The 22,133-nt window shown below is 46.0% G+C and overlaps 1 protein-coding gene across 3 annotated transcripts in view; it reads left to right on the top strand.

Annotated features, from left to right (window-relative positions):
* LHPP (phospholysine phosphohistidine inorganic pyrophosphate phosphatase) overlaps window positions 1-20,849 on the top strand; it is a 40,084-nt gene extending 19,235 nt beyond the window's left edge. The window contains exons 1-7 of one of the 3 annotated variants that reach the window (XM_056529537.1): window positions 3,906-3,989; window positions 8,453-8,640; window positions 8,886-9,039; window positions 11,282-11,345; window positions 13,207-13,311; window positions 19,958-20,049; window positions 20,124-20,849. In XM_056529537.1, the coding sequence (XP_056385512.1) occupies window positions 3,943-3,989; window positions 8,453-8,640; window positions 8,886-9,039; window positions 11,282-11,345; window positions 13,207-13,311; window positions 19,958-20,049; window positions 20,124-20,226 (753 nt within the window). In that variant the 5' untranslated portion in view covers window positions 3,906-3,942 and the 3' untranslated portion in view covers window positions 20,227-20,849. Of the gene's footprint in view, window positions 1-3,905; window positions 3,990-8,452; window positions 8,641-8,885; window positions 9,040-11,281; window positions 11,346-13,206; window positions 13,312-19,957; window positions 20,050-20,123 lie in introns of those variants that run through there. The other 2 variants (XM_056529534.1, XM_056529535.1) reach the window with 2 other exon arrangements.
* The last annotated feature ends 1,284 nt before the right edge of the window (window positions 20,850-22,133 follow it).

The raw sequence follows: 22,133 nt of genomic DNA, 5'->3' as shown, positions 1-22,133 counted from the left end.
ATAAACTATTATTCACAATAACAAAATGTTCTCAAACACCATATCCGCTTTATTTGGGATATCGCTAAAGGTCCCAGCTACAATGCCCTTCATAGTCACATAGTAGCTATAAACAATATGGCGTCGATGGTTGTTACGAGGTCAAATTATCCTCTTATTTTTCTTATATTTTGTTAAAACAAAATGTAACCACTTGATTGTCATATTATGGTCTCCGGCATGATTTATGGTGTTATAGCGCCACCTAACATGAATTATTGTCACTACCCCCAAGAGGGGCTTTCTATGTCCCTATTGGTCAAGAGTTTTCATACCCAGGGGCATACGTCACCACAGCCATCCCCATGCCAAAGAGAAAGGGGGCGCGATGGGAGAGCAGAAGTTATATGTCATAATAGTCTTCACCTACATGGAAGCATCATGAGGCATAAAAGGTATCATGGGACAATAAGCCTCCCCTAGAAGTTACCTGGGAGGTCAGGAGGAGCCCGAGAGGACCTGTCAGACGCAGCAATACGACTGTAAGGTAACTATGGAAAATTCTCCCTTCTTCTGCAGAGAATGGGGCATATTCTGTGCATAATAATGCAGATATATTGCATAGTCTTATCTTTCACCATCTAACTGACATAATAAAAATATATCCACTAGGAAACTTATTTAAAGGGGTACTCCGGTGGAAATTTTTTTTTTTAAATATAGTAGGACTAATGTGGTATACTGGTCGTCCTGACCCAAAATATCAAGGCAATTAACTGGGAAATGAGACCTTGATATGCTTAAAACATAACATTTATTGTAGACTATTAAAATAAATGCCAAATAGTAACCTCAAATAAATATAGGTGTGAAGGTGATGGTTACAGTGCTCTAGTTACTAGAGTCCGCAAGGACCCTATGGTAGCTATATGGATCCTGAGCTCTCAATATGGTCCTGTGGTGACCACTGTTCAGGCACATATAGCACCAACAATTTGTTGCTCACAATAGTACCCCCACAACACCCAACGCGTTTCTGTCACACTGTTATTTGTGACTTCTTCAGGGGAGAAACCGCTGGGGGGGGGGGGGGATGTGAGCCATAAAGAATAATGAAGATTGATAAAGCGGTATCTTGTGTATAATATCTTTATGTAAGTAGAGCTATGTGTTAGCGTTAGTTATACCCCCAGTAAACTCATGCAAAGTGATAAATGAAACTGTGCAAGCGTCACAGGGGACGGTTCCTGGTCACACCTAGCCTAATGCACCTAGTTTGTCAGGTGCCTGGTGCCAATATCCGGACAGTCACCGATCTGTGAAGAAAAAGAATATAGGCACAGTATGATGGGTCTGGTAGCCACACCTGTAGTAGGACAAATTTTAACCCATATTCAAGATAAAATACCTGTGCAATGGAGGAAAAGCAAAAATAAGGACAGGTGCCCTTGTTGGCACGTCTCTGAAAGGTGGAATATGCCCGCCGCTGTTGCTTCCACACCTGTATAGAAAACGTATATATCACTGTTGTAGCTGTACCTGGGAAGTGATAGAATAAGTATACGTCCGGGGACCAGGGGCCCAGGTTATCAAAACACCGGGACCTCCGATCAACCCTTTACTCACAGTTTCGTTGGAGATATAATGATCCGCTCTACCCTGCTGCAATGGCAGACAGGGGAGCGTATTAACTCCGGCCAGTATATAGTCAGCAGCCGGGTGGCGTCTGACATCATGTGCCTGCGCCCACCATTGTCTGTGCGGCGCAGGACAGTGGCGTCATGGCTCTGGAAGCCGCTCCCCCAGCGCCGCCGTGAGGGAGCGTCACCGCTGCCATGGTAACCCGGTAGCCGGGGAAAACCCACTATACCGCGCATGCGCCGACTGTTCGCGCTGCGTACATAACGGAATGAAGGTGTTTGCATGGCTGTATTAATAGAGGTGATCCACAGATTTTATGCTCCAAACCTGACAGTTTTAGGGTAGAGTTACCCTAAAACTTTCAGGTTTGGAGCATAAAATCTGTGGATCACCTCTATTAATACAGCCATGCAAACACCTTCATCCTAACAGTCGGCGCATGCGTGGTATAGTGGGTTTTCCCTGGCTACCGGGTTACCATGGCAGCGGGGACGCTCCCTCACGGCGGCGCTGGGGGAGCGGCTTCCACAGCCATGACGCCACTGTCCTGCGCCGCTCAGACAATGGCGGGCGCAGGCGCATGATGTCAGACGCCACCCGGCTGCGGACTATATAGCGGCCGGAGTTAATACGCTCCCCTGTCTGCCATTGCAGCAGGGTAGAGCGGATCATTATACCTCCAACAAAACTGTGAGTAAAGGGTTGATCGGAGGGCCCGGTGTTTTGATAACCTGGTCCCTGGACGTATACTTATTCTATCACTTCCCAGGTATAGCTACAACAGTGATATATACGTTTTCTATACAGGTGTGGAAGCAACAGCGGCGGGCATATTCCGCCTTTCAGAGACGTGCCAACAAGGGCACCTGTCCTTATTTTTGCTTTTCCTCCATTGCACAGGTATTTTATCTTGAATATGGGTTAAAATTTGTCCTACTACAGGTGTGGCTACCAGACCCATCATACTGTGCCTATATTCTTTTTCTTCACAGATCGGTGACTGTCCGGATATTGGCACCAGGCACCTGACAAACTAGGTGCATTAGGCTAGGTGTGACCAGGATCGGTCCCCTGTGACGCTTGCACAGTTTCATTTATTACTTTGCATGAGTTTACTGGGGGTATAACTAACGCTAATACATAGCTCTACTTACATAAAGATATTATACACAAGATACCGCTTTATCAATCTTCATTATTCTTTACGGCTCACCCCCCCCCCCAGCGGTTTCTCCCCTGAAGAAGTCACAAATAATAGTGTGACAGAAACGCGTTGGTTGTTGTGGGGATACTATTGTGAGCAACAAATTGTTGGTGCTATATGTGCCTGAACAGTGGTCACCACAGGACCATATTGAGAGCTCGGGATCCATATAGATACCATAGGGTCCTTGCGGACTCTAGTAACTAGAGCACTGTAACCATCACCTTCACACCTATATTTATTTGAGGTTACTATTTGGCATTTATTTTAATAGTCTACAATAAATGTTATGTTTTAAGCATATCAAGTTCTCATTTCCCCCTTTTTTTTTTTTTTTTTTTTATCAACTGGTGCCAGAAAGTTAAACAGACTTTTAAATTACTTCTATTAAAAAATCTTAATCCTTCCAGTACTTATTAGCTGCTGAATACTACAGATAAAATTATTTTCTTTTTGGAATACAGTGCTCTCTGCTGACATCACGACCACAGTGCTCTCTGCTGACATCTCTGAACAGCAGTAATTCCTTCAAATTTAGGAACACAGATTTTAGATCTGTACTTAAATATGTCCTACCAGATATGTATGGTTAGTTAGTAGGGCTGGAGGGTTCATACACGTCACCTCCATTTAATATATCCAGATATTAGATTTTGTCCCGTCCTTAATATCATTTGGTTTAATAACATATGATATTGAACTAACCATTGTTGTAAAATGAAACTGTTTTCTGTAATGTAGTTTTACCAACTAAGAAAATCTTAGTATGCCTCATTAATGTTCTGCGTAAATAATCCTATTTCCCTCAATGGGCACTGTCATCAACATTTTTTTTTTTTATATGTTGTAGTACATATGTACTACAACATATCTCTAATATATTTTCATTATTTATTTTTATTAAAACGTTTTAATTTAAGTTGGAAAACCGGCCACTAGGGGTCTCCCTCCTAGTGGCCGGCTGCAGGCTGGCGTGACGTCACACCTGAATTCGAAGCGATGCCGGCTGGGCATTTGTTCCTTATTCATTCAGCCTGTGCTCACTCCCTGCCTGTCAATCAGACAGGCGGGAGCAAGCGCATTGGCTCCCTGGGCTCACGCGGCCACTCCTCCTGCACATGTCGCCACTGCTGCTGCCTCTGCACACCCGCTGCTGGACTCTGCAGTATGTATCTATCTTTAGGGGAGTGCGGGGTTCAAGGTTTTTACATGGGGGTTGGGTGACAGCGGGGTTCGGGTTTTCCACACAGGGGCGGGGGGTATGGAACGGGGCAGCGCCCCATGGCCCTAACTTATTATTTTAATGTTTTCAACACAGGGTGCCTCCAGCTGTTTCACCACTACAACTCCCAGCATGCCCTGACAGCCAATAGATGTCAGGGCAAGTTGGAAGTTGTAGTGAGGAAACAGCTGGAGGCACCCTGTGTAGATGAACTAAGGGCGGAAGTGTGCCCCCCCCAGCAGGCATCAGTGACGTGGTGCCTGCTGGGAAAGTCTGCCTGGTAGTGAGCACACTACCAGGCAGACAAAAAGGCATTTTTAATATGGTAAAAAAAAAAAAAAATTTAAAAACAGGGAGGGGGTTAGGTATTGATGGGCAATTGGCGGGACAGAAAAAATTACTAACCTTAGCTTATAATGTATTGCTAATATTTTATATATATATGATCACAATTGATTGGTGAATCATATATACATTTAATCATTGTTTTATATACTTTTATATATGTATGTTTATTAATCATCTGGCCAATAAATCAGCATATTTTAGAATACCTGTGTATTTTTTTTATGATGTTGCAAAGGTACCGCCAAGCGCTAATCAATGAACTAAACAATTCTGGGTAAATAGTCGCGCCCAGAGACATGAATTACATGATTTGATATATTTTGGTATTTCATCAGGTCACATATTTAGCATTTTGGTGATCATAGGCCATATTGGCGTCATGACCTCGTACCATTAGCAGCACAATTAAAGGGCTCCACATATTTGGAGGCCTCTTAACAGCGCAAAAAACGGCGATCCCGTGCCGTAATAATCGCGACACTTGGTATCATTTTTTTCTTTTTTTACAATGCCCTATCCAGCAACATACACTATTTCTTCCAGGCTAAATAAAACGTTTCTCAGTGTTTCTCAACCAGAGTGCCTCTAGCTGTTGCAAAACTACAACTCTCAGCATGCATCCGGGCATGCTGAGAGTTGTAGTATTGCAACAGCTGGAGGCACTCTGGTTGAAAGACACAGTCTTAGGAAAACAAAATGATCAGAGATTAAAAACACGTCCAATTTTTCTTTCGCCATTCCGTGTTCACATTAGTTAGCTGCGCCCGCCATTTTGGTAGGTTTAGTTGACTTTTATATAATAATATTGGAGTTGTTGTTTTGCAACAGCTGGAGGCACACTGGTTGGAAAAGCCACTGCTTTAAGTCAATAGATATCAGACACTTTGGGAAATTATCAATAAAAAAATAATAATTTTGCAAACATTTGCGCAAGCCTCAATTTGCCCCATACATTGGGACATTGGGACCGTTTTCTGGTGTTAACATTGATAGATTCCTCCCTTTCAGTTAAAATATGGCCTTTAAAGGGGTACTCCATTGGAAAAAATAATTTTTAATCAACTGGTGCCAGATAGTTAAACAGATTTGTAGATTACTTCTATTAAAAAAATCTTTATCCTTCCAGTATTTATCAGCTGCTATTTGCTCCACAGGAAGTTCTTTTCTTTTTGAATTTCCTTTCTATCTGACCACAGTGCTCTCTGCTGACACCTCTGTCCATTTTAGGAACTGTCAGGAGCAGGATAGGTTTCTATGGGGAATTGCTCCTACTCTGGACAGTTCCTAAAATGGACAGAGGTGTCAGCAGAGAGCAATGTGGTCAAACAGAAAGGAAATTCAAAAAGAAAAGAACTTCCTCTGTAGCATACAGAAGCTGATAAGTACTGGAAGGATTAAGATTTTTAAATAGAAGTTATTTACAAATCTGTTTAACTTTCTGGCACCAGTTGATTTAAAAATGTTTTCGAGGGGAGTACCCCTTTTAAGTTCTGATCTATGAGACCATGGCTGCTGGAGAGAACTGTGCCGAGATGTTTTCCTGTGAACACTCCAGTGGAGGTGGGCACTTGTTGGGAGTATTTACCATGCTAGGAGAGAACAGATGTTGCCTCGGTCGCCCTCTGCTCACTGTTCTGAGAAGGTCGCACAGTCATTTATTAGGGATAATTGGTCCCTCGTATGCTCTGCTCACCTGCATCATTACCCTTTAAGTGTGCCACGCTTCGCTGGTGGATTAGGAACGTACGCCGGGATCGCGTTATCTCTTTAGCCAAATGGCCTCATTTGAAAGAGAAAAGCTCATGTTATGAAGGGCAATTACACATTAAGTGTTATGTGTCATTTTCATCTGTCTGATGTCCACGGACAAGCCATAGAGCCGTGTTTAACCTCGAGCTGCTGAGACTTGAGGTACCACAAGGGCTAAGTCTCTGCGCCTCCAGCTCCTTCTCCAGGTTCTGCACTCGCACAGTGTATACTTAACCTCACAGATGACTTTGTCCCCATAACTTACTTTTCTGCTACCATGAAATGTTCTTTAGCACATGGTGGAATGCGAAATTGGGGTTTAGCAGAGTGTTTGTTTGTTTTTAAAGCCATTACATGGTCTTATGGATAAATGTATATGGCCCAATATACTACTGTTTGTCATTGAGCATTTAGCTGCACAGGGGTGCTGATGTGGCAGAGGCGTCGCCAATATTATGAACGGCACAGTTACAGATTCCATTGGGAGTTACTGCCGCTCAGCTCCCGCATGCAATGTCAAATAGCTGCACAATGTTGCCGCAACATCATACAGCTTATGGACATCTCATGCGTATGTAATTTCACCCGCATGCGACGATTACAATTTGGTACCTGTCCCCTCTCATTTCAGAAGGTTTTACTTCTGAGACAGGGCAGAAGTGGGGGGCCAAGGCAGAAGAAGTAATACCTTTTCTGCTCCCTGGACAACCCCTTTTAAAAGGGGTACTCTGCCCCTAGACATCTTATCTCCTATCCAAAGGACATTTATGTTTAGAACGCGAGCTGTGCTAGGCTCTGGCCGGCTGTGGTCGTCAGTCTTCCTCCATTAATGTCTATAGGAGGGGGCTGTGGTTGCCTGTAATCTGGCATCGGGTGGAGTTTGCTCAGTGCATGCAGATTACTGCAGCGGCCAGACCCCCCTCGATCAGACCTTTTATCCCCTAGATGTCTAGGGAAGGAGTACACCTTAAAATGGTCCCTGTCATTAAACAGGGTTTTTAATATGTGATTCCTTATGCCAAATAAATTACTTTTGTAATTGGCTTCCATAAAAATTTTTTAAAATTAGTTTTTTTTGCTGTATACTTCTGGCCACCAGGGGTCTCCCTTTTTGGCCAGAGCACATTCCGTCTGGTCAAAATCTCAGATCTTGGTCTCCTGCTTGTAATGGCAGGAGACCAAACTCTGGAAGTTTTTCTCTGCACTAAGCTTGATTGATGGCTGCAAAGAGACTCATTTGAAAGATACACAGACTGAAAGCTGCTGCACAGAGCCTGAGGTCTTCTATTCATCACAGCACTGCAACCATGTGAGGGCGGAAGTGGTCCCCTAGCAGGCTTCAGGGACATGCCTGCTGGGAAACGCCCATTTTCTCCTGCTGGGAAATTTCACTGTGTGAGCAAGAAGAAAGGTAAGATACACAGATTTGTAAAGCTTTGAAATATTTTCTAAGGGTGGGAGGGATGTTAGGAGTAGTTGGGGAACAGCCTGAGTTAGTTTAGTTTTATTTTATTTGGTGACAGGTACTCTTTTTAACATTACAAGTCATCTATCTGACCAGTTACCCATGAAGATGCAGAGGCATCATTTTTAGGTGAAGCTTAGTATGGGAACTAGAAAGAAACTTACAGATACGTATATGAAGACTTGTAATGACACCAATATATTAAAGGACAACTGTAGTGGAACACTTTTTTTTTATATATGCCTGTGCCTGAGCCTCAAAAATAAAATAAACTCGTACATACCTTGGTCTGGCACAGGCCTCACGGTCCGGCAGTGCTGACGTCATTCCACTTCTTGGGGACACGACTCCGCCCCCGTGTGACATCACACCCGCCCCCTCAATGCAAGTCTATGGGAGGGGGCGTGACACGCCCCCTCCCATAGACTTGCATTGAGGGGGCGGGTGTGATGTCACACAGGGGCGGAGTCGTGATGTCACGATCTTCCGTTCTTGTGGTAGGGATGGTATTAGCCTGAGGGCCTCCAGCGGTTCCGGAAGCCGTTACAGGTGGGTGCCTCATGGTAGAATGTGGGGGTCCCAAGCGGTGGGACCCCTGTCATCAGACATCTTATCCCCTATCCTTTGGATAGGGGATAAGATGTCTAGGGGTGGAGTACCCCTTTAAGGCCATTGTGGTGTTTGGCCAGTGTGATGTTTTTGAACATACTGTGAAAAGAAAACTCGGAAGTGGCAGTGAAGATGGTCTTCTAGAAGAGTGTTCCCCTGAAATGGTTACACTATATAAAAACAATTGCATATGTATGAGCATTTATTGAATTGCATTTCCTGCCTTCTTCATTAGGATCCGTAAATCTGGTGTAAAGCTGCGATTCTGCACGAATGAGTCTCAGGCCACGAGGGCTCAGTTTGTCCATAAACTGCAGAAGTTTGGATTTAGCATCTCTGAAGATGAAGTTACTGCTCCAGGACCTGCGGCAAGAAAACTAATGCTGGAACAGGGGCTGCGCCCTCACCTCCTGGTCCATGACGGTGGGTGGAAAGTGCTACACATCCCAATATGCATCCGTACAAGAACGGAAGGAACTATAGATCTGGAAATAGTTCACACAGACCTATACTATTCCAAATGATATTGTTTATAATTATTTGGTTGTTCGTGATATTTTGGAAAAACCTGACCAAACCTGGTACATTTCTTATAATGGAGTTGTTTACCAGCATATACTGTGTGTATATAGGTCTATAATGTTATCTATGTATCTCTCTTGGTGTAGATCTCCTCCCTGAATTTGACTCCATTGATAAATCCCAACCCAACTGTGTTGTGATCGGAGATGCTGCTGAAAACTTTTCTTATCAAAATGTCAACCGAGCATTTCAAGTGTTACTTGGCCTGGAAAAACCAGTTCTGATATCTCTAGGGAAAGGGTGAGTGGTTCAGTCTCTTATGTGTCCCCAGAATTATCTAAAATCTGTATTATTCCCTCCTTTTCTGAACAACTGAATGTGAGTGGGAATATTGGATATTCAGGCCAAATTAAATTCTTATATAAAGGATATGATCGGATAACTTCTAAACTTTATTATTGATTGAGGAGGAGCAGGAGGCTTAAAGGGGTACTCCACCCCTATACAAAAGGATAGGGGATAAGATGTCTGATCATCTACAACCCCTCCCCCCGTTACTTTCAGAACGCTGGGTCTGGGCGGCCGTGGTTGTGACGTCAAGCCACACTTTCTCCATTCATATCTATGGGAGGGGGTGTATGCCCCCTCCCATTAACATGAATGGAGGGAGTGTGGAGTGATATCACGAGGGGCCGTGTCGTGACATCACCACCACGGCCGCCGAAACCCAGCGTTCTGAAAATAACTTTCAGAAAGCCGGGTGCTACACGGAGATCGCGGGGTCCCTGCTGAGATCCTCACGATCAGACATCTTATCCCCTACCCTTTGTATAGGGGATAAGAGGTCTACAGATGGGGTACCCCTTAAAGGGGACTCTTACACTGTGCAGATCTGATCATAATGAATTTGATAAAATACTGTAAAGAACAGATGCTACTTCTCATTTTTTAATCGACTCTCTGTGGGGAATGGAGTCATAAAAAAAGAAAAAATTATAGTAGTAGCATCTGTTCTTTATTTTATCTAATTTATTTTGATCTACACCGGGTTATGGCTTCAAAACTGCACTGTGTAAGAGTAGCCTTAGAGCTTAGTGTGAAATTCCATACGGATTATGCCTACAGCAGCCTCCTATTGATAATAATGGGATTCTGCTGGTCTGTGCACACGTTGGAAGTGCCACAGCAGAACTTCCAACAAGGAATTGGATCTCGGCAGAAGATTAAACATATTAGCCCTGATTTACTGAGAGGGTTATGTAGTTTTTTTTTTTTTTTTGTGGGTTTTAATTCCCCACAATTTTTTTTTCACGGTATTTACTAAGGTTTTCCTACATTTTGCACTTTTCCCTAGAGTTTGCTTTTTTTACACATGCTCGGATCTGTCTGGTTTTCCTCAGCTCAAATCCACCACATTTTCTGTGGAAACCTTAGTAAATATGTGTTTTTGTGAAAATGTCAGGGACACGCCCCTTTTAGGTGACCACACCCACTTTCCCCGGCAGACACGGCCCTTTTTAGGGTTTTCTCAGTAAATTGGAGAGTTAGTTGTTTTTTTTTTTCAATTCTGGCGCAGACAGAATTTCTGGTGCAATGCCCCAGAGCACAACCCAACAAAATGTGTCGGGTTTACAATAGTAAATCAGGGCCATTATCAATATGAAAGCCAAAAGATACGTTTATTGGGAAAGACTGTAAGGAGGCTCTTATACTTTGTTGGGTCGCCTGTAGTCTACATACATGATGAGATATGATTGGGCGTACAGGTGCCATATGGCATCCTGCGGCACATTTGCCCACAGATATTGCACCTGGGCCCGTAGATTCTGTACACTCATAGGTTTAAGAAGCTGACAACCCAGCTGGTCCCATATATGCATAATTGGCGATAAAGCTGGCGACCAGGCACGCCAAGGATGTGTTGCAATCTTCCAAAGGGATTTCTGGGAAACCCTTACTGTGTATGGGAGAGCATCATCCTGTTAAAAAATTCCAGTTGGAAGCCATGAGAGACAACCTATGTGGCCACAGGTTGTCCTGTACATATGGCTGAGCTGTTTATGTCCCTCATAACATTATTGGGGTGACCAACTGTCATAAACGATGGCTCCCCAAATCATTACACCAGCAGTTGGATCAGTGTGTCGCTTCACATGAAAGGTAGGATTGAAGGGCTCATCCGAACCCAACCATCAGATGTCAAATAGAACCTATAGTCATTGCTACAAAAGATATGAATCTAGGCCATAGCAGTCCAGGTTTTCTGTACACGACACCACTGCAAATGAAGGACACGTGATGGGTGCAATGACACCAAATTCTCTTCTTCTCCTAAGCGCTTGGAAAAGGTTAGGGTAAAGACAGGGTTGTGCATTGAAGGTACCACCTGTTTCTGGGTGGTGGACAAAGAAAAATGGGAGCTGCTCTAGATAAAGTTGTATTTATTTCTTCCTAAGATCCAGGTCGCTGGCACCATATGCCTGTTTTGTATTCAGTGCTCTTCTCTCTTGAAAAAATTAAGTATATAATCTATGTTTTTCAGACGTTATTATAAGGAAACACATGGCTTGATGTTAGATGTGGGGGCCTACATGAAAGCTCTGGAGGTATGTATGCCTTTAGGCTAGGATTCCACTTGGTTCTTTGTACTGCGTTTTTTTGGATAAAAAAAAACGCCTGAAAAAACGCCAGTGCAATGTCCTGCGTCTGACGTTTTTTCTGGCATTTTTTCATTTGTGTGGAAATTGCATTTTTTTTTTTTTTTTTTTTTGATACCCAAAATTTGTTGGGTACCAAAAAAAAAGGATGCAGCAGTGATGGAAAAAAATTTATTAAACAAAATGTATATATTTTATAACAAAATTTTTATTATTTTTTAATAGTGTGTGTGTTTCACTTTTTTAGGTAGTACTACTACTCCCAGCATGGAACAGACTGTTCCATGATGGGAGTAGTTGTACCTGTAGTAATAGACATATTGCCCCGGGTGTCAGTCCTGACACCCCATGTGATCATCCATTATATAGCAGAGATGCGGCTCTATACAGCGTTCACATCTCTGCACTGTACTGCGGCCAGTGATGTGAATAGAACATAACTCATTCATATTTTCCGCCCAGAGCTGTGATTGGCCGGATGGTTGCAGCCAATCACAGCTCTGAGGGAAATATCAGTGAGTGGCCGGAGTACAGAGCAGAGATGCGAGCGCTGTATACAGTCGCTCCATCTCTGCTATAGACAGGACGATCACAGCTGGTGTCAGTAGTGACATCCACTGTGATGTGTCCTTAACTGCAGGTACTACTACTCCCAACATGGAGCACACTCTTCTCCATGCTGGGAGCTGTAGTATCTGCATTAATAGACAGATCGCAGCGAGTGTAACTTCTGACACTCGCTGCGATCTGTCTATTAGTGCAGGTACTACAGCTCCCAGCATTGAGCAGAGTGTGCTACTGTACCTGCAGTTAAGGAAAGATCACAGATCACAGCGGGTATCACTACTGACACCCGCTGTGATCCTCCTGTATAATGTATAGATGCAGCGGCCGCTCTCCTATGGTTCCCTGCACTGCCATATGTATACACATTCCGATTTCCCAGATAGTTCCAGCCAATCACAGCTCTCTGCGGGAAATATGAATAAGTGTATATATACGGCAGGGCAGGGGACCATAGAAGAGCGGCTGGTCGCATCTATAAATTATACATGAGGATCACAACGGCGATCTGTCAATTAGTACAGGTGCTACTACTCCCATCATGGAATAGTGTGTTCCATGCTGGGAGTAGTAGTACTACCTTAAAAAAAAGTACAAAAAATAAATAAAGTGAAAAACACACACACACACACACACACTAAATTTTTATTATTGTCGGCTACATTTTTAGGTCCCCGCCCGCCCACATAAATTGATCCCTGTTTGAAAATTAATAAAAATTTTGTAATAAAAAAAGCTACATTTCGTTAGATACAATTTTTCCTTCACTACTGTATCTTTTTTATTTATTTTTTGTAATGGTACCCTACGAAATTTTATTAAAAAAAGGATCGCTGAAGTCCAAAAAAAGAATAAAAACCGCCTGCAAAAACGCCAAAGTTAAAACCCCCATATCGTTTTTCTTGGCGTTTTTTCACTCCCATAGACTTCTATGGGAGAAAAACGCCACGATTTTGACTAAAAAAATGCCAGTGGCGCAACATGCTGTGATTACCAACAATTTCAAAAACACAAGAAAAGAGTGAAAAAACGCCAAAGTGGAATAAGAATTTTGAAATTTCTCATTGATTTACAGCTAACACCTGGCCGCAGCGTTTTTTGGCCAAAAAAACACCATGCGGCAGAATTTGCGTTTTTCTTGGCGTTTTTGCCACAAAAAAAACCAAGTGGAATTCCAGCCTTATGCTGTTTGCACATATTGGACAGTGAATATTGCTTTTATTAATCCCTCTTCTTTGTTGGTCAGTACGCCTGCGATATCACAGCCGAGGTTGTGGGAAAACCTGCCAAGAACTTCTTCATGTCTGCACTGAAAGAGCTGGGTGTGCAACCACACGAGGTAGTATATGAGGTAGAATGTAGTGGACGTGCACATACTAACTATATGTGTATGTGTATGTGTATGTGTGTAATGTAAAAAGCCTAATTGGCTGCATTTGTGGGAGTGGCGTGGGGTATATAAACTCCCCTCTCCCTTAGGTAGGGGCGTATGACTCGTGGGCGGTATTTCTCTTGCAGGATACTGTGTTAGGGCGTACGTCTCGGAGGTGTCAGTTGTTTGCAGTGGGTTGCAGTTATTTCGTGTTTCGTGTTTCAGGTCGGTAAGTATCACTCCTGCCGCAGGCCCAGGCCCCTGTACCGGTTACCCGCCTGCCACCTGCTCGCTGCCGCTCTGGGGGAGCGCTGCTCCTGCGGGTCGCGCGGCCCGTCCTCTCCTGCCGGCTGTCAGCACTCGCTCGGCTGGCCGGGGGGGGGGAACGGGTTGTTGGGCCCTGCACTACGGCGTTCTCCCCGGTGTTGCGCTTCCGGGTGTGGGTGGGGGACCTCCCTGGTTCAGCCGCGCCGCCGCCGCTCGTCGGCCCGGCCGCTCCGTCCGGGCCTGGTGCCCCGCTTCCACGCCATCTCCTGCCTCGTGCGCTGGCTGGGCGGGGTTTCTGGCCCGGGGGGGGGGGGGCGGGGTTCTGTGACGGCGTCGTCCGGCACCGCGGCGCTGCCGCTGCTCAGCCGTAGGACGCTGCCGCTGACGGCCTCCACACAAACGGCCCCGGCCATAGGGGAGGGGTTTCCCAGGACCCGCAATACAGTCCCGCTCCCCTTCGCCGCTCGGCTGGGGGGGGGGGGGTCGATTCGGTTTCAGTTAGAGCCACGCACGGAGGCCACAGCTTCCCTCCAGTGGCACGTAGGCCCTACTAATCACGCCGGATTTCTCCAGGGAGCAGCGACTCTTTCCCACCACTGCTCCAGCACCCCCCCCTCCCCCCCCCCCCCCCCCCCGTTTTCACATACAAGGTGGGCACATGGCAGGAGTCGCCAGGCCCAGCAGGTCCTGGTTGCCAGGGGGAGGGGGCGTCAAGGGAGCGGGGTTGGGAGCTGCTTGTCACCACTACGGCACGGAACTTGTTTGTTTGATGTCACTGTATACATATATTTAGCTTGACGGCCGGTGGCTCGTCAACGTTGGCAGTCACGGTCAGTCAGGGTGCTTCCTGCCTCATCACGTTTTGCTTGCTCCACAGGGTACCAGGTGGTCGGATTGTGTCCGTATTCCCGTATACATCTCATACAGCTTTCAGTTGAGGTACTTACAGAATCAATATTAGAGAGGGGAACCGTATGTTCTCCCCCCGTCTATCACTCCATACTCATCCCGTACATTTACGCAGTCACGAGCACTCCCGCCACCGGTTAGGACGCTGCTACTGACACGTCTTCAGAGCCACGTGCGTCACCACACTCACGTCAATCGGCCCCAGCCTGACTCAATTTCAGTTGGGGCTTGACGACATGGTTATTTCTGACTCTTCTTCAGAACGACTCGACATCACTCATAGGCAGAGGATCACCTGTGGCTGACTCATCTTCAGTGGGGTCCTCTGCGTATGCTGTTCTGACTCTTCTTCAGCGCAACAGCATACATTTAGCCTCAGTTTCAGTATCACACTTTCCTCCATCACGCCTTTTCGGTCGGTCACATTCATGTGTAATTAATCTTTTCCTTTAAAATATCCACAGCCGGAAGCCATTACCGTGCGGTCAGTACTCCCGGTGTTGGAAGCTTTTCAGGAAATTCAGCAGGTCAGTTCCCTCCTGTAGCCAGGAGAACGAAAAGGAAAAAAAAAAAAAACCTGTGTACAGAGAGTATATATACATATATAGGGAGGGTATATATATATATATATATATATTTTTTTCTTTTTTCACTAGTCATTTTTTATTGTTCTCTTTTCCTCTTATTCTTGCCGGCACCCTTCTATGGCCCGGACAGGTTGCCAGCAGCATGTCTCAGCCAGCGGATATCGAGGAGGCACTCTCGGTTCCTGAGACTCCTGCCAGGGCCTCGGACCGAGGCAGCTTGCCCTCGTACAGGTCCTGGACCATCCCCAGGCTAATGGAAGAGTTGAGAAGGAGGGGTGTCCCCTTTCCGGCCTCAGCTAGGAAGGGCGAGTTATTCAACTTGCTGAATGCTGACCAAGCCCCCCGGGGTAGCCAGGCTGCGGCCCAGGATCAAGTTTCAAGCGCCTCCTTGTCTCAGCTTCACACGATGATGACTGAGGTGCTTACGACGGTGTCAGGTTTCAAGGCTAGGCTAGACCTAATGGAACTCTCCAGGAGTGACGTAGCAGTCCCGACCGCAGCGTCGCCCACGGCTTCTACCTCTCAGGCCACGCCTTCAGGTATGCCACATCCTCCACCGATCATCACGCCCGCACATTTCATCCCGGCAGCCATAAAAAAAGGACATCCTTGAGGGAAAAGAGGTCAACCTCGCCTCTCTGCTAATTGCCACCACGGACGTACATGATACCAAAACCGTTGCCTGCGGGGAGCTGGCGGTCACGTTCAAAAGCAAGGACGCTAGGCTCAGCAGGAAGTTGAGTGTCACTGAGTTTGTGCTGGCATTTGGACTATTCAGGGACGTACTCTGTTCAGTCAGCCCTGGCCGCAGGGAGGAGTTGGACCTGTACTTACACAGGGTTGTGCAGATGGCGTACAAGTACGGGGGTACCACGTTTTACGAGTACCACAAGTCTTTTTCAGCAAAAGCAGCAGCCGCATACGCGCAGTTCGGCTACGTCACCAACTGGGGGTCCATAGACACGGAGCTATACTGCGAACATTTCGCGGGTCTGAAAGCCCCCTCCTGCACCGCATGCGGGGTGACCACGCATTCCTCCAGCTGGTGCCCGCAGGTCAGCAACCCAGGGGAACCCAGCACCAGTAGGAGCCTGAACGCCTTCACCCCTCCAGCTCCAAGGAACGTGGCCGCCCTAGATAGGCTCGGTAGACCAGTGAGGTACCTGGGCAAGACCCAGATCTGCAATAACTTCAATCTTTCCTCCTGCGTGTACAGCAATTGCAGACTACTACATGTGTGTTTCATTTGTTTCAGGGCTCACCCCAGCTCTATCTTCTCCCAGAAGGGCCCTCAGGCATGACTAGGCGTGGTACAGGTCCTCGCCCAGGTCCTAGCTGGTCATCCTGAGCCCGACTGGGTGAGATGGCTGGTGGCGGGTTTCTGCGATGGGTTCCACACAGGTTTGGTCGCTTTGCCACAAAGCACGCATGAATGTGGTAACCTGTCGTCAGCCCTTTCTGAGCCAGAGATCGTGTCCGGGCTAATCCAGCAGGAACTGGCAAAAGGTTTCATGATAGGTCCCTTTGATGTGCCCCCTTTTCCATGTTGGAGAGTCAGCCCTCTGGGGCTTGCCACAGGCAAATTTTCCAATAAAAGAAGATTAATCTATGACCTCTCAGCGCCTTATTCCTCCATCATTCCCAGCATCAATGCTTTAATCCCCTCCGACGAGTTCTCCATGAAATATGCTACTATTGACCGAGCCATACAGATCATCCTACAGTCAGGGAGAAACACTTGGTTGTCCAAAGCGGACATAACGGACGCTTTCAAACTACTCCCGATCAGACAAGACCTCTGGCAATGGCACGGTGTCAGGTGGCTGGACAAGTATTATTTCGCAGTTAAGCTCACATTCGGGGCAAAGAGCAGCCCCTGGCTCTTTGACCAACTAGCCACAGCACTGCATTGGGCACTCCAGAACGTGGCTGACTGCCAGCACGTCATACATTACCTGGATGACTTCTTACTACTCGAACATCCTAGTCTCGCTCCTCGCAACCTCACTTCACTACTGTCTCTGTTCAAGGAAATCGGGGTCCCAGTGGCACCTCACAAGACGGAGGGCCCCGTCAGGCAACTGGTGTTCTTGGGCGTCATCCTAGACACTGTAAACATGCAGGCTAGGCTTCCCCAGGAGAAACTAGTCAGAACCCGGGAGATGATACACAACCTATCCAGGAGTCGCACAGTAACCAGGGTCGAACTCCAGAGCCTCCTGGGCATGATGGCTTTCGCTATGAGGATCATCCCGCAGGGGAGAGCCTTCATATCCAGACTTTTGGACCTTCTCCCTTCAGTATCGGGTCAGAGGCAGGTCATCCACATCAACAATGAGGCGATGGCTGACCTACTCATGTGGGATCACTTCTTGGAGAGCTGGAACGGCGTCTCTTTCTTCGTTCCCCCTTTATCAGACGGGTCCCCGACTATAGTGTCCGATGCCTCATCGGTTGGCTTCGCAGCCATTTTCGGGAACAAATGGTTAGCCGGCCCCTGGCCAGCTGAGATCCGCAACATTCCTGACTTCACAGTCACGTCAGCCCTGTTTGAAACATTTCCCATCGTAGCCGCCGCTGCTGTCTGGGGAAACTCCTGGGCTAACTCCACAGTTCGATTTCTGTGCGATAATTCCGCTACGGTCGACATTCTCAACAGAGGACGCTCTAGGTCCCCCCACATAATGCGCTTTGTCAGGAGGTTCATTCTGTTGTCTCTCCAGCACAATTTCCATTTTTTGATCGAGCACATAGAAGGTAGGAAGAACTTGGCGGCTGATGCACTCTCTCGGGCTAAATTCGGTGTGTTTTTTCAGGTACAACCAGACGCAGACCGGGTCGGAGTCCCGGTGCCTCCGTTCCAACAACTGCTAACGGACTAGCCAGATACGTCTCCATTGCCAACACTCTAATCAAGAAGTCTTTAGCTCCCAGCACGATCCCGGCTTATGATACCGCTTTGGCGGTTTTCTCCTCCTTCATGCAGGGCTTAGGGCTTTCCCCCACAATCACTTTACACTCTGCCCTAGCTTTTGTTGGTTTTTGCCATTCTTCTTTACACTTATCCCAGAACACCATCAAACTTCACTTAACAGGTCTTCAACACCACAGGTCACTCTCGCACCCTCACGCCTCTTCTCTACTCTCTGCTCATCCGATCAAAGCAGCACTCAAGGGCATTTCAGTCTTGTCGCACCCCAAATCTCTTTCTCGCGCTCCGGTCACGGGGGATCTTTTCCGGGCTATGTCTTCCTTACTGGACACGCACCCTTTTGGCTTTCACCTTAGCACGGTCATCAAAGCTGCCATACACCTTGCTTTTTACGGCTTCCTTAGACCGGGGGAGTTCACGCGCACTGGCTGCCGAGCACCCGGGCCGACCCTGAGCCAGCTATCATCCAACAGGCTAGGTTTCATTTTCACCCTTCCGTCCACCAAAACCTGCAGATGGGGAGCATCCATCAGATATTTCCCCACCTCACATCAGTGGTGCCCAGTCTCGTCTCTCACCGACCTCCTCTCAATGCTGTCCGGGCAAGCAGCGGACAGTCCGCTCCTCCCGGTGGCTGGGCATGCTCTGTCTTCCTCCCAGTTTACCAGATACGTCCGCTCCCTAGTCACCATGCTAGGTCATGATCCCACTGTCATCTCAGGACACTCATTCAGGATCGGAGCGGCCTCCGCAGCCTCCAAACATGATGTCCCAGCTCACATCATTAAGAAGCTAGGCCGCTGGAACTCCAGCTGTTTTGACCGGTACATTCCGGATCCCTCTACCGAAATGGCTAATGTGTTTAAAGTGTTGGCGTTGTGATACAAATAAAATAGAGTTACACCCTACTCTTGACTCTTTGCCCTCTATAGGCGTGCCCTCGGTCGCGGTTATTGGGCACACCTCATCCGCTGTTTGTATTTCTTAAATTCTGTACTAGGTCTACCGGGGTTCCAAGGCTCAGGACGGTAAGTACTCTTATTCTCCTTTTTCGTATACTTGCTCGTTCGGCCTTTCGAGCCATGACCACAAATATATATAGCTGCTTCAGGCCTCTTACCCCAGCCAAGCCAGATCACCCTGTTCTGTACTGACGAGTGGCAAAAACCCCGAAACAGCTGTCTGCAGATGGGTAGAAACTTCCCTTTTGGGGAGTCGTCTGGCTTGGCATAAAATCCCGATCAGCTTTTTATATTCCCTAACAGGAGCCAAGCTGATACCAGGGAACATTACCTGAAAAGGTGATGTAATGAGCTGCTTTGCATATTCCCCTAGATATATAATATTATGACTTTGGCTGTGTTCATACCTCGAGCGGATGTAGCCATACTACAACCAATTACTGTGTATGTTTTTGCCGGTAATAATGTTATGCTAATTATGTCAATGTACAATCTTTACTGCAATTTCGCTAATTTGTGCCAAAAACACATGAGGTAATTAGCTGCAACATGTGAACAAAGCCTGTGAAGTGGAGCAGTTTCCCATATCAACTGGGTTTCCATTTTAGTTTTCCAAAGGCTCAACATGCTATATCAATAAATACATATATAAATTAAATAAATAAAAAATATAAAAATAAATATACAATACACAGGCGTATGGAAAAGTTTAGGCACCCCTGACAATTTCCATGATTTTCATTTATAAATAATTAGGTGTTTGGAAAGTAATCTCATTTTGAGCATATATATATATATATATATATATATATATATATATATATATATATATTATAATATAAATGTTTTATTATTAATATATAAAAAAATGTGGTGGTCCCCATCCTGTGACTCTACAATCCGAGCATGCCCTGTCAGTCACAGTCTGGAGATTACTGCATTATACTGTATATTATCTTGAATTGCAGGCTGTAATGGTTGGAGACGACGTTGTCAGTGATATTGGAGGAGCGCAAAGCTGTGGGATCCGCGGTGTACTCGTCCGGACAGGAAAATACAGGTTAGACCAATAAGAACCAAGTCTTTGCATTATTCTGCATGTAGCACAAACGTCCTAAATGTCCTGTCTTCCAGGCCTAGTGATGAACACCACCCTCAGGTGACTGCTGATGGATACGTGGATAATCTAGCCCAAGCAGTGGACATCCTTCTGGCTTCTAGGACATCTGACCACTGATCTCACTCTACCCTTCATGTCCCCTCTATCACATGTACTAAAAGAAAAAAGAAGATGAACCCTCTATTTTTTTTTATTTAAATTTTTTTTTTGCTACCCAGGGTGCCTCCAGTGACTGCAAAACTACAGCTCCCGGCATGCCGGGAGTTGTAGTTTTGCAACAGCTGGAGGCTTCTGTTTGAGAGACACTGCTGTAAAACCATTAAAGGGGTACTCCGCCCCTGGCATCTTATCCCCTATCCAAAGGATAGGGGATAAGATGTCAGATTGCCGCAGTCCCGCTGCTGGGGACCCCGGGGATCGCCGCTGCGGCACCGCGCTATCATTACTGCACAGAGCGAGTTTGCTCTGTGCGTAATGACGGGCGATACAGGGGACGAAGCAGCGTGACGTCATGGCTCCGCCCCTCATGACATCTTGGCCCGTCCCCTTAATGCAAGTCTATGGCAGGGGGCATGACGACCACCACGCCCCCTCCCATAGACTTGTATTTGCGGGGTCGGGCCGTGACGTAACAATGCTCCGGCCCCTGTATCGCCCGTCATTACGTGCAGAGCGATCTCGCTCTGCGCAGTAATGATAGCGGGGTGCTGCAGCAGCGATCACCGGGGTCCCCAGCATCCTTTGGATAGGGGATAAGATGTCTAGGGGCGGAGTACCCCTTTAAAGGGGTACTCCGCTGCTCAGCGTTTGGAACAAACTGTTCCGAACACTGGAGCCGGCGTCGGGAGCTCGTGACATCATAGCCCTGCCCCCTCAATGCAAGTCTATGGGAGGGGGCGTGACAGCCGTCACGCCCCCTCCCATAGACTTGCATTGAGGGGGCGGGGCTATGACAACCTGAGCTGCCGACTTCAGCGTTCGGAACAGTTTATTCCAAACACTGAGCAGTGGAGTACCCCTTTAAACTACTGCATGTAAATAAATAAATAAACGAAATAAAAAAGGAGGGTAGTGCAGCTCACTCAGCTGAAATCCCGAGGTTAACTGGAAAGTCTAAATCCCAAAAAGACTTTCAACAATGTAGCTGAAAAAAATTATACAACAAGTGCATAACCAGTCCTCAAGGGATTACAAAAGTGAAAAAAGGAGAATGAAAGAAGGGAAGGTATGATATATGGTAAAAAATGTAAGAGAAATGTGTAGAATAAATGTAGGAGAATAATTTTAGAATAAAGTGGAAAATAAATATATATCCAATAAATAGTGATAAAAATGGTGGTAATTATGTTCAAACTATGTGTTTAATGTTTGCACAAATAATGAAATTGATAAATTGAATAATAATCAAAACTCATGTCAATCTATCTGCATAGAAGATCCACCCACACCTGCACAATGGGCGTATATGGGTGGATATATATGCACACAGATTGATATAGTGACAGAAATATAAATAAAAATAAAGAATAAATTGATTAATGGATTACAGTAGATAAAATACCTGAGAATAGAAATATTAAATATATTCAATCATTTATTACATATAAATAATCATGGATACCTGGGCAGGGCCCTTGCTTCAGGTATACCACAGAGTAAAATATGAAAAGATATGCAAAAGGTTAGCTAAAAATAATGAAAAAAATGAAATTAAAGGGGTACTCCGGTGAAAACCTTTTTTCTTTTAAATCAACTGGTGGCAGAAAGTTAAACATATTTGTAAATTACTTCTATAAAAAAAAAAAATCTTAATCCTTCCAGTACTTATTAGCTGCTGAATGCTAGAGAGGAAATTCCTTTCTTTTTGGAACACTGATGACATCACGAGCACAGTGCTCTCTACTGACATCTCTGTCCATTTTAGCAACCGTGCATAGCAGATGTATGCTAAGTGGTTAGCACTGCTGCCTTGCAGTGCTGGGGACTTGGGTTCAAATCCCACTAAGGACAACAATAAATAAAGC

Source organism: Hyla sarda, chromosome 7 (genome assembly GCF_029499605.1).
Source record: "Hyla sarda isolate aHylSar1 chromosome 7, aHylSar1.hap1, whole genome shotgun sequence".
NCBI lineage: Eukaryota > Metazoa > Chordata > Amphibia > Anura > Hylidae > Hyla > Hyla sarda.
The sequence above is the reverse complement of the archived record's forward strand: the minus strand, read 5'-3'. Positions and strand labels throughout refer to the sequence as shown.